At 51.7% G+C, this 11,553-nt stretch overlaps 1 protein-coding gene across 1 annotated transcript; it reads right to left on the bottom strand.

The window, feature by feature from the left end:
* Positions 1-9,986: 9,986 nt before the first annotated feature.
* Positions 9,987-11,182, bottom strand: LOC136507355 (uncharacterized). The gene is made up of 4 exons (XM_066502109.1): positions 10,987-11,182; positions 10,679-10,841; positions 10,110-10,596; positions 9,987-10,025 (listed from the first exon to the last, which is right to left on the bottom strand). The coding sequence occupies exons 1-4, from the start codon at positions 11,180-11,182 to the stop codon at positions 9,987-9,989; spliced, it is 885 nt and encodes a 294-aa protein (XP_066358206.1).
* Positions 11,183-11,553: the final 371 nt, after the last annotated feature.

The raw sequence follows: 11,553 nt of genomic DNA, 5'->3' as shown, positions 1-11,553 counted from the left end.
TTGGTGAGTTAACCGAGTCATCTCTTCGGTGAGCCTCTCAACTTCGATGTCGTGCTCCCTCTGAAGCTGACGTCGGTCTTCACGGGCATGACCAAGAGCACTAGACACACGTCTGAGGCTACCCTCAACTCCATCTAACACTCTCATCGTTGCGAACATGGCGCTCATTGCGGGGTTATCGCTGTTCTGCCCTTCTGCGGCACCAATTTCCAAGGGTCTTCCTCTAGCCTGCTGCCATGAGTCAGTGGAGGGATTGCCCCTCGGGAAAACTCCAACCAAAGCGGCTGCCAGCTCCTGAGGAAAACGATCCATGATATCCCTCAAGATTCCAAAGGCTGCCCTGCCAGCTGCTTCTTCAGCAGTCCTGCCAGTCGACTCATAACACCAGCCTGTCCACTCTGAATCGTCACCTTGGGGATGAACAACGGCCTCCACAGTAACTAAGAGACCTTCTCCCAACCGCTCATTCGCCCAGAAGTAGCGGGGTTCCATTCCATCAGGATAACCTACATAGCTGAGCACTCTCCATAAGAGTGTAGGCATCCCAAACTCTCCAAGGAACGTGTGACGTTGACGGGTACGTGGAGCAAGCTGACGGCTAGGAGCTCTTCCTCCGGTGGACTTGCGAGCAGTCTGCTTGGTGCGTGCCATCTGCACCATTAACATGTACCCTTGGTGAGACAATGCCATACTGGATAAGAGTTACATAACCGAGTAAGAATCTTTATAAGGGGAGGAACAAATGTAATTATGTGAATGGTATTTTAACATGATGCATGCTCGTGCCGTACGTCCTCACAAACTTAGGAAAAATTTGTTTCTAACGGTAGACACGGTGGCATACATACGTTCTCTCATAAATAGCGTAACTAGTCGAGCTACACGTTTCGTTGTTAGTGTACCTGCATAAAATTTCATTTCAGCCCTAAACCCATAATGAATATGCAGAATGTAATTGTAAATACTTCCATATATGTATACCCATACATATACTTCCATATCAATCTACCCGACAAGAATTTAAACCCACAATTAAATACGTACCATATACACATGCAAGCATGCATACACAGCCGTACCAAAGCTAACTCTTCCCGACCGCACGCTCACATCTTGCGGTCATACTCTCATCTTACCTTGGCGTAGAGGCATTTGATCCATACATTACCACTCAAGTGAATGGCATCCATACTATAGCACGCCGTATGGACGACGAAGTAAAAACCCCCATGTTAGTACTTAAATAGCCACCTAATAGTCCTTAATTTGGGCATAAGGAAAGTGATCAATGGCACACTTTAGATTTCAATTACCTATTATATAACTAATAGTTGATAGAGAAGGGTTTTTGGAAAACAAAAACTTTTGTTTTAAATACATTTGTGACAATTAACGTTGAATCTTGCTCTGATGCCAGCTGTCGCAGAACCGACCAATTTATAAGAATACAAGTATAATGGCAATCCGCAAGCGGTCGCACTGTCATACTTGAACCCATATAAACCTGGTAGTCCGTCGAGTACCGCAACGGGTCTCGATAAACGATTTACAACAACCAAGATCGTACAGGATTCAACATACATGCCACATATTACATAAAGTTCACAGATACTTTTCATCATCAGAGTACGAATAGAAAGTTATTACAAACCAAGTTTGATAATTAAAGCGGAAGCAAATAAGTTCGAAGATAAGTTTCCAACGTAGTTTGATACAGTGCCATGCCAGATCACGATCCACAAAAGCAAAGATAGGAATTACTAAGGAAGCCTGCCCAAGGCTTACTCCTCATCCACAGCGGGATAGAAGCAACTCTTGCAATAACCATGATACACAGTGCCATCTGCAACAATGGGAAAATAAACCCTGAGTACGAGAAGGTACTCAGCTAGACTTACCCGTCATGAACTAGAAATAAAATTTACTCCAAGGATCATGCAAGGCTGTATAAGTGGACGTAACTTGACAACATTTTTGCGAAAAAGGCAATTAATCTTTGTACACTTGTGATTCCTTTATCAAGTTAATTATAACTATCCATTTCTAGATTAGCAACTACCCTGTGCCAAACATGTGGTATATCATTTAGAATCATACAATAGTAACCATAGCAGGTATTGTAATTCCATATTCATCCGAACCATCATGTTTCATAACACAGTTACTACGATGTTGGAGCTAGCCAAGTTTCTCACTATCCGGGAGAGACGGCGATTCGAATCGATTTTCACCAGCTGGGAATTTATTCCTAACACAAACCCAGATCTATCAGCCACGATAGTCTTAGGTCACCTTTGGTACAACTCCGGTACACATTTCGCGGGTTCGTACTGCGCCGCACAATCTGGAACACCAGATGCCAGGATGCTCAGGCCAAACCTGCCCTTGGGCTCAGTCTGATCGTTCCCCGGAAGGAGCGCACAACAGAACGATTCCCGGCCTGAGTTGAATTACTCGGCTTCGCGGTCGGAATGAGTTATCCGGCCAGCTAAGTGAGAGGCATGCGTTCAATCTTGTCAGAAGTTCCAACAACGGTACGGTCCTTGATCGACACAGACGGGGATAGATCCACACCCAAGACCTCCATGCCTTGTTGCTTTTCTATCGCTATCCTGCCCGGTCTCCATTTACATTAACCATGGTTCTTTTCCACAATGACAATTATGACCAATCGTGCTCCGGTATCCACCTATATCTCGCAGGTGACAGGAAATCACCCGACTTCTACCGGTCTAAGCATGGCTAAGCATATATTCGATCCTGGACCTATACCGGTTAAAGGTGTAATTTCTGGACAAGGAATGTACATGCATCAAGTGGTTTCATTCAACTCTTATAACCTAATGCATCAATCATAAATACGTAATTAAACATTTGTAAATTACTGGGAGACTTATAATGCTCCGGGGCTTGCCTCGCAGAAAGGAAGTAGGGCGATGGTCAGGGCACTCCGGAAGCTCTTCAGGGTTCTGCTCCACGCCTTCGGGAGCTGCGGCTTGCGGATCCTCCTGCGGGTTCCCTTCCTCTGCTTCTTCGAATTCCAGCAACGTGATCTCTTCCTCCGATCCTAGATGCATGAGTATGGTATGAGTATTACGAATGCATAATGTTAACAAGTACATCGCGTTGTTGAGTAGGTGCATATCTCTTCTCGCTTACTACTTAACTACTTCTACAAAGCATCGACTATGCCATAAACAGTATCTACTTGTTTCACTCATAACTGGAGTTCTACAATTCCAAATCTAGTGATCCTGGACTTTCTGGAAAGCTTATCAAATTTTCTACAACTTTGTTATTAACCATTTTTACAGTCTACATCAGTTTCAATATGTAACTCCTCATACTCTAGAATCAGTCCGGAAATGATTTATCATGCAATATAAAGTAATAGCACCTCTACTTTATGTAATCATCCACAAATTGACAACCTAGAACCTACCAACAGTTTAAGCATACCAAATACAGTTAATATGATATAATGGTGAAGCCCAAACTATTTATTAAATTGCCTTTATTATTTTATTTAGATATCTAGGTTAAATAATAAATATATATCAGATGTGCTGAATAAATTCTCAAAAATTTACAGAGCCTTAATAATGCTATCAAAGGACTACTATAAAAATTTCATGTCATTTTACTAAGTAGAACATCCTAAAAAAAATGATAAGGAAGCAAGGCTTGAAATAGCATAAATGGAAAATCCTATTGAAAAGTGTCAAGCAACAGATTTCTTATTTTTCCTAACATCCATATGGTACTAGTATCATCTCCAACAAATTTCATGAATTTTGGACTTATAATTAATTTATAAAAATTCATGCAAGGATTAACTATTTATAAAAGAAAAATCTATAACTATAGATCTACACATGCACTGGTTCTCAAATTTTTATCCAAGCTCATGTATGACAAGAATAGCCTACCACAAAAATTTCATAATTTTTGGAGCACAGGAACTCTAGATATAAAATAAATAAATTTGAATGTATTCAAAAGCACATTTGAAATCCCTATTTAAATCTCCTGAAATTTCTACTGTTGAAACCAAGAACATATTTTTCTTAAATACTACACTTCCTAAGCAACACAATAATATTTATTTCACAATTTTAGGAGCTACCAAACTAAAGATACAAAAATAACAAAACACATGTGAAACTGCATTCAAACTGAACTGGATTTGAAATATTGAGTCGCTGACACGCGGGACCCACGCGTCAGTGACGTAAAAACAGAGCCGGCGGCGCTGAGCAAGCTCGCGCGGCCACGGCTCGTCGACGGCGAGTTCGCCGGCGGTGACATCATTACTAGACGTTCTACTCGACATTGCGCACACAAGGATCTACTTGGTGGGTCTGCTCGTCGGTGCTAGCAACGGCGGCGGCGGCCATGGCGGGGCGGAGGCGCGGGACGACGGCGTTACGCCGGTGGAAGCTACGGCGAGACACAACAAGGCGCGGACGAGATCCCCTGGGCTCAGACGAACCTATCGCGCAAGGTTACACGGGCTACGGTGGAGGGAGGTGCCCCAGCCACGGTGACGGGCGCGGCGGGGATGCTCCGGCGAGGCTCGCGCGTGGTGCAGAGGCCTTACCGGCGTGGCTAGCGAGCACAGGCGGGTGCGGTGAAGCTTCTACGGTGGCGAAGGAGCAACACAGGCGAGCTTGGTGCTGTAGTGGCAACGGCGGGGCTCTTGGTGCTGCGGCTACTACGGCGGTGAAGAAGGAAGCAGAAGATTGGGAATGAGGGCGCGGCCGAGTGCGGGTGGGTGCGAGAGAGGTTAAGGCGCGCGCTGGTGGCTTGCTGGCCGTCGATGCCTGACGAGCTGGCCCTGCGCCGGCGTGCGGCCCCCAGATGGCGCGCGCGGCCATCACCGGCCACCACGCGGCGGGCAATGCCTGTGGACGGTCGGCCACTGAATCAACCGATTCAGTCGGTTCAGCCGAGCTATGCAGTGCCTGACGACGCACTTTGCCGTGAAGAAAACTCCGTTACCGTGGACTTTCAGCGAAAATTTCGTACATCAAAGATGAAGTCCAATGTGCCAGCTACAATTCTTATTCAAAGATCAAGCTCAAATTCCCAACCGAAATCGAGTAATGTCATCCCCAAGATGGGCTCGTCAGGCTGTCGGTGTTCCCGACTTAGCAAAATTTGCTAAGTGTATAAATTGTGATTTCTCTGATTTTTGAAACCCAATTTCACACATGTTAGGAGCAGAATCAGTCAAAGACCCAAAAATCAAAGTTGTTCCTTATGTCAAACACTACAACTTTGCTTTAGTGAACTCCTCCATGCAAGGTCTCTAACACCTAGTTCAACTTTAGTCAAACATGTCACTTTGAAATCAAGATACACATTCAAACTATGGCTAAATGACCAATTTAGCCCTAGCCCCAAATACCAAAGTCGTTCCTAATGATACTCTAAGCATGTTAAAACAATTTGCAAGGTTATTTAAGCATTTCATGTAGTAGTCACACATATAGCCATTCAGGTCAACACATGAAATATCGCTTAAGTGCTTGATCATGCAATGTGGCCTTCATGAACAAGGTTCCTTTTGTTAATCTAAGTGTAGCTAAGGTGTTATAGTGACCAACATTACACACTAGCATTTATTTGCACATGATCATATGCATATGTTACAAGGAACATGAAATAACAAGCAATGTTTCATATGTTTCGATCAGATGTTTCAATTGAAAATGATGATTTGTGAATGCTTGATGCTCATGCTCATGTTATGCAAGTCAAGTTATGGAAGACTAACACCCGAGGTGTTACATTTACTTCATCAGCGAAGTGCTCTCCAAGACCAAAATGCGCTACCCCCACATCCAGAAGCTGGTCTACGCCGTAGTCCTGGCCCGGCACAAGCTACGTCACTACTTCGAGTCCCACCCAGTGACCGTGGTTTCGTCTTTCCCCTTGGGAGAGATAATCCATAACCGGGAGGCCTCGAGTAGGATAGCCAAGTGGGCCATCGAGCTTATGGGGGAAGCCTTGACTTTTGCACATCGGAAAGCGATGAAGTCTTAGGTCTTGGCCAATTTTGTGGCTGAGTGGACCGACACCTAACTGCCACCTGCTCAAATTCAGATGGAGTGCTGGACCATGTACTTCGACGGGTCCCTGATGAAGACCGGGGCAAGCATGGGTTTGCTCTTCATCTCGCCCCTAAGAGTACACATGCGCTACATGGTTCGGCTCCACTTCGCCGCCTCCAACAATGTAGCCGAGTACGAAGCCCTCATCAACGGCTTGTAAATCGCCATCGAACTTGGGGTACGGTGTCTCGATGTCCGGGGCGACTCGTAGCTCATCGTCGATCAAGTCATGAAGGAGTCAAACTGCCTTGACCCCAAAATGGAGGTGTACTACAAGTTGGTACATCGCCTAGAAGACAAGTTCGACGGTCTTGAACTCAACCACATCACGCGGAAATACAACGAGGCCACGGACGAACTGGCAAAGATGGCGTCGGCACGGGCTCCGGTCCCCCCAAACATCTTTGCCAGAGACCTCCACAAGCCTTCCATCGACTGTGCCTCGGCAGCGGAAGAGGGCCCGCCGACCGAACCCACCGTAGGGCTCGATGCCCCCTCTGCCATCGAGACTCCTTCAGCCGAGCCCGAGGTCATGGAAGTCAACACGTAGCCTCCCCAGACCGACCAGGACACGGACTGGCGAGTCCCATTCCTTGATTGGCTCGCTCGTGGAGAGCTTCCTACTGACAGGACCAAAGCCCGGCGGCTTGCGCGACAAGCCAAAACTTACGTCCTCTGCAACGGCGAGTTATACCGACGAAGTCCATCTGGCGTCCTCCAACGATGCATCACCACCAAGGTAGGCCAGGCCCAACTTTGGGACTTGCACGCGGGGGCTTGCGGGCACCATGTAGCGCCTTGGATGCTCGTCAGAAACGCCTTCCGCAAGGGTTCTACTGGCCGACGGTGTTTGCTGATGCCACCAAGTTAGTACGCTCCTGCGAGGGATGCCAGTACTACGCGCAGCAGACACACCTCCCGGCCCAGGCCCTCCAAACTATCCCCATTACATGGCCGTTTGCCGTGTGGGGGCTTGACATGGTTAGGCCTCTGCAGAAGGCCTCCGGGGGCTACACCCATCTGCTGGTAGCAATCGATAAGTTCTCCAAGTGGATCGAGGCTCGCCCGATCAATCAAATTAAATCCAAGCAAGCAGTGCTGTTCTTCACGGACATCATCCACAGGTTCGGGGTTCCGAACACCATCATCACTGACAATAGGACACAGTTCACCGGCCAAAAATTCTTGACATTCTGCGACGACCACCACATCCGTGTGGCCTGGTCGGCCATAGGACACCCAAGGACAAACGGCCAAGTAGAACGTGCTAACGGCATGATCCTACAAGGCCTCAAGCCAAGAGTTTACAACCGGTTGAAGAAATTTGGCAAGAAATGGCTCGCCGAACTCCCATCGGTCATCTGGAGCCTGAGGAACACTCCAAGCAGAGCCATGGGGTTCACACCTTTCTTCCTAGTCTATGGAGCTAAGGCTGTCCTCCCCACTGACTTGGAATATGGTTCCTCGAGGCTACAGGCCTACAACGAGCAAAGCAACCGCACCACCCACGAAGACGCCCTCGACCAACTGGAGGAAGTCAGAGATGTGGTGCTACTACATTCGGCCAAGTACCAGCAAGCCCTACGGCGCTATTAGGCCCGGCGCATTCAAAGCCAAGACCTGAAGGTAGGCGACCTAGTGTTGAGGCTAAGGCAGAGCAACAAGGGCCGCCACAAGTTGACCCCACCGTGGGAAGGACCATACATCATCGCCCAAGTGCTGAAGCCCGGGACCTACAAGCTAGCCAATGAGAAGGGTGAAATCCTCACCAATGCTTGGAACATAGAACAGCTACGTCGCTTTTACCCTTAAATTTCCAAGCATTGTATACATCGTTTCTCGAAATACAATTAAGAAGCATTCTTCAGTTGTTCTAATTCCTCAAGAAACCCCCCGAGCCCCATCACAGGCCTTGGCAGTGCGATAACATCACAAGGGAGACATGGCTTTGCTTCTGTAGAACCGAGCCTCCCTCGGGGGCTAGATGGGGGACTCCCCCCTAAGTCCCACGCACCATTTTTTAGTCGTTTTTCGAAAAAATTCCTACGCCAAACTTTCTAGCATGCTCTGACGAATCAGTTGTGAAAAACCCAAGGATCGAAAGTCTGTCTCAGGGCCAGAAGGCCGGTAGAGTCGTGAGACGGCCTATGCCTCTAGGCTACGGCACTCCCTCACCACCTTTCTCCCAAGGGGCGGCTTAGGTTCCAAAGAGGTTTTTTGCAAAAGACATCTGATTAGAGACAACAGAGGGCAGAGGCTCAGAAATACAAGAAAAACGATTAAGAAGCACAAGTACTTTAAAAAAGGCCTCGACGGCCATAAGCGTTACGATACAAAGTTAATCCCTATTCTATTTACATGGCCTCTTGGGCCCAGGTCAAGGCTCAGGGCCTCCAGCGTCGGTGGACGGCAGGGGAGGGACCACCTCCTCTTCGAACAGCTTGGCCAGCGCCGTGCCGGGGCCCTCCGCCACCTCTATCAGCTTTGCGACTGCCTCGTCGGCCTCCTCGTCATCATCGGGCAGGATGTAGCCATCGCTGATGGCCTAGAGGTCAACGCAATGTAGTGCGAGACGATGACGGCCAGCGCGCGCTTGACACCCGTGTGCAGCGCTCCTTGGAGCCGCTCGCGCACTTGGCCACTCAACGCGATTAGACGGCTCCCAAGGGAGCTGCCTGACTAAACCCCCTCGACCTCTAGGGCCTTGCAGGCGGTACGGGCGGCACCTTTCAGTGCGTCGTGCTCCCTGATCTCGGTCTCGAGCATCGCGACGGAGGCCTCGGCTGCCCGGGTGACCTTCGCCTCCAACTCTGTGCCACAGGAAACAGAATGGGGTTGAGCGCAAAGGAAAACAAGCCAAATAGGGATGGAAACCAATGGGACTCACCCTTGGCCTTCTGCTCCTAGTGACGGGCCTCGACCCGAGAGGCCTCGGCTTTCTCCTTCCAACACTGGGCCTCGACTCAGGAAGCCTCGGCCTTCTCCTTCAGGTGCTGGGCCTCGACCTGAGTAGCCTCGGCTGCCCTGGAAGCCTCATTCCCCAGCTCTGCATCACACCAGGGAGTTAGGGGCCAAATACAAGGAAAACAAACTAAATAAAGGGAACAAGACTCACCCTCGGCCTTCCTTCTCTAGACCACAGCCTCAGTCCGGGAGGCGTCAGCCACCTTAAGGGCCTCATCCAAGGTGCCTTTCGTCAGCTGGTGTGCACTCTGCTCCACCCCTAGCTGCCCAGCAAGGACCTTGCCCGAGGCCATGGCTTCTTCAGCCCGGGACCTGAAGGCATCCTGATCACCGGCCACGCGGGTTAGCTCCTCCTCCAACTCCTTGACCCACGCCACTAGAGGGGCGACCAGCTCCTGGGCCGTGGCTGCCTCGACCTTTGCATCGGCACAACGAAGGCGGAGGTCCTCCACCTCTGCGCTCCGCACCGACAGGAGCTCATTGGCACCGGCAAGAAGGCCCTTCTGTTGCTGAAGCTGGTCCCAGACGTCCCTCTCCCGCCAGAGAAAGACCGACTTCCTAAGGGACCGGGTCTCGAGCTCCTGGGCGAGCAGAACAGGGGTCATTCACTACGAGAAAACTTGGAAAAAGATGACACCGCATGAGAAAAGAAAGCGCGAACCTGGGCAACTTTGGGCAGATCGTCATCCACCACGGACAGCGTCGTCTGCAATGACCGCTCTGTCAGCTGGCGGTATTGCTCGAAGGTGTCCCAGCGCCCGCCCTTGGCCATGTCCTCGAGGGCGAACAAAGGCTCTGCCTCAGGGTAGTCCCGGCTCAGCCACAGGGCACGTGTGTGATCCCACCAGCGGGCTCGGGTCGTACCCATGCGAGGGCCGAGCTTCCCTCGCCCGGGGTCGGAACCGGCTATTCCATGGCACCGGCCACCTCGGCGTCGACCACCTCCTGTGCCCGGGAAGTATCGTCGGAGGAGATCGGATGGACCTCCACCTCCCGGGCGCTCTCCCGCAATGACGGCGGGCCTTGAACCAAGGGTGCCACCGAGGCCTCTGCCGCCTTCATCTCCACTTCTTGGGCCGACAGCCTCGAAGCAATCACGTCGGCCTCGGTGGTTCCGGGGGCTCCGGCCTCTGCCATCGTGGCCTCGGTGGTCGCGGGGGCTCCGACTCCCACCGCTGCAGCCTCGGCGGTCCTTGGCACCTCGGCCTCCGTCGCCTCGGCCTCGGAGACCCTCGGGGCCCCGATCTCGGTGGCCTCAGCAACCGAGGGCACCTTGGCCCCATCCGACTCACGGGCCTCGCCCTCACGGGGCAGAGGCGCTCCCTCCCCCATCTGTGTTGGGGCTACCTCGGCAGCCCCTCCTTGGGTGGCCAGCTCCTTCGGGTCAGCCCTCACTGATGCCGCGCCACGTTGTAGGGTGGCTTGCGCCTCCGCCACCCAGTGGGTGGTGGAGCCAGGGTTCACCTTAAGCGCCTTAAGGGGCGCCAAGGTAGGAACCTCCACAGGTCGCTTCTGGCTAAGGACAAAACACTTACAGGGTCAGCACGAGACAAAAGAATGAACGGAAAATGCTGTGGTTCCACCAAAAATACGCTTACCTCGATCGGGGCTGCAACCGCTTCGGCACGGCGACCCTCATCTGCAAAGGCGGTGGCGGCGGCAGAGGCACGACATCTGTATCCGTCGGCGCCAGCCGGTCCTCGATGGACCCCGGCGCCCCTCGTTCCTCTACGGAGGCAGTTGCGTCGCCCCCGCCGCCACCTGCTCCACCACTGCCATTGAGCCCACCGGGCTAACAGCACGCTTTCCCAGCGCCCGCGCCTTGGGCGTGTCGGCCTCAGCCTCGAGGCGGGCGATTGCTGACCCTGGGGTGGCTCCTCCTCCCCCCCTAGGAGCGCTTGGCTACTTGCCGACACCCCGGGCACCGTCTCCCTGATGTCAGGGAGATGGTCCAGGGGACCCCGCCCCATCTCACCCTCGTCATCTCCGTCCGAGGCATCCGTCGATAGCGACGGCGACGGGGACTCCTCCAACGGGAGACCGTCCTTCCTTTGTTGCCGGTAGCGCTTATCCAGTTCCTCGCGCACAAGGATCTTCTTCATGCTCTTCGCCACCTTGGCGTCCTTCCGCCTTTTCTACACCTCGGTGTGCGCCCGGTTGACCACCCGCCGCCTCACGTCCTCGGGAACGGGCGGCGAGGAGGCTCGCACGTCCCTCATCCCCTGTAGGAACGGCGAACACAGATAAGGGAACAAGAAACAATGAGAAACGGGGAGGCCTCGGGGGCTGCAGCAGCACGTGACTTACCAGCGAGAGGAACCCCCGCGACGGGCGCATCGCGAAGGGGGTCAGACCACCGCCCCTCAGCTTCGCCTCCACCGTCTCCCTCACCCGGCGAAGAATTTCCTCTTCGGAAAGGGCGGAGGCAGACATTTGGATGCCCTCGATTGGGTCATCCGGCCTCATCTCGAAC

The sequence above is a fragment of the Miscanthus floridulus genome, chromosome 15 (genome assembly GCF_019320115.1).
Source record: "Miscanthus floridulus cultivar M001 chromosome 15, ASM1932011v1, whole genome shotgun sequence".
In the NCBI taxonomy this organism is placed as follows: domain Eukaryota; kingdom Viridiplantae; phylum Streptophyta; class Magnoliopsida; order Poales; family Poaceae; genus Miscanthus; species Miscanthus floridulus.
Note: the sequence above shows the minus strand (reverse complement) of the source record. Positions and strands in the feature narration are given on the sequence as shown.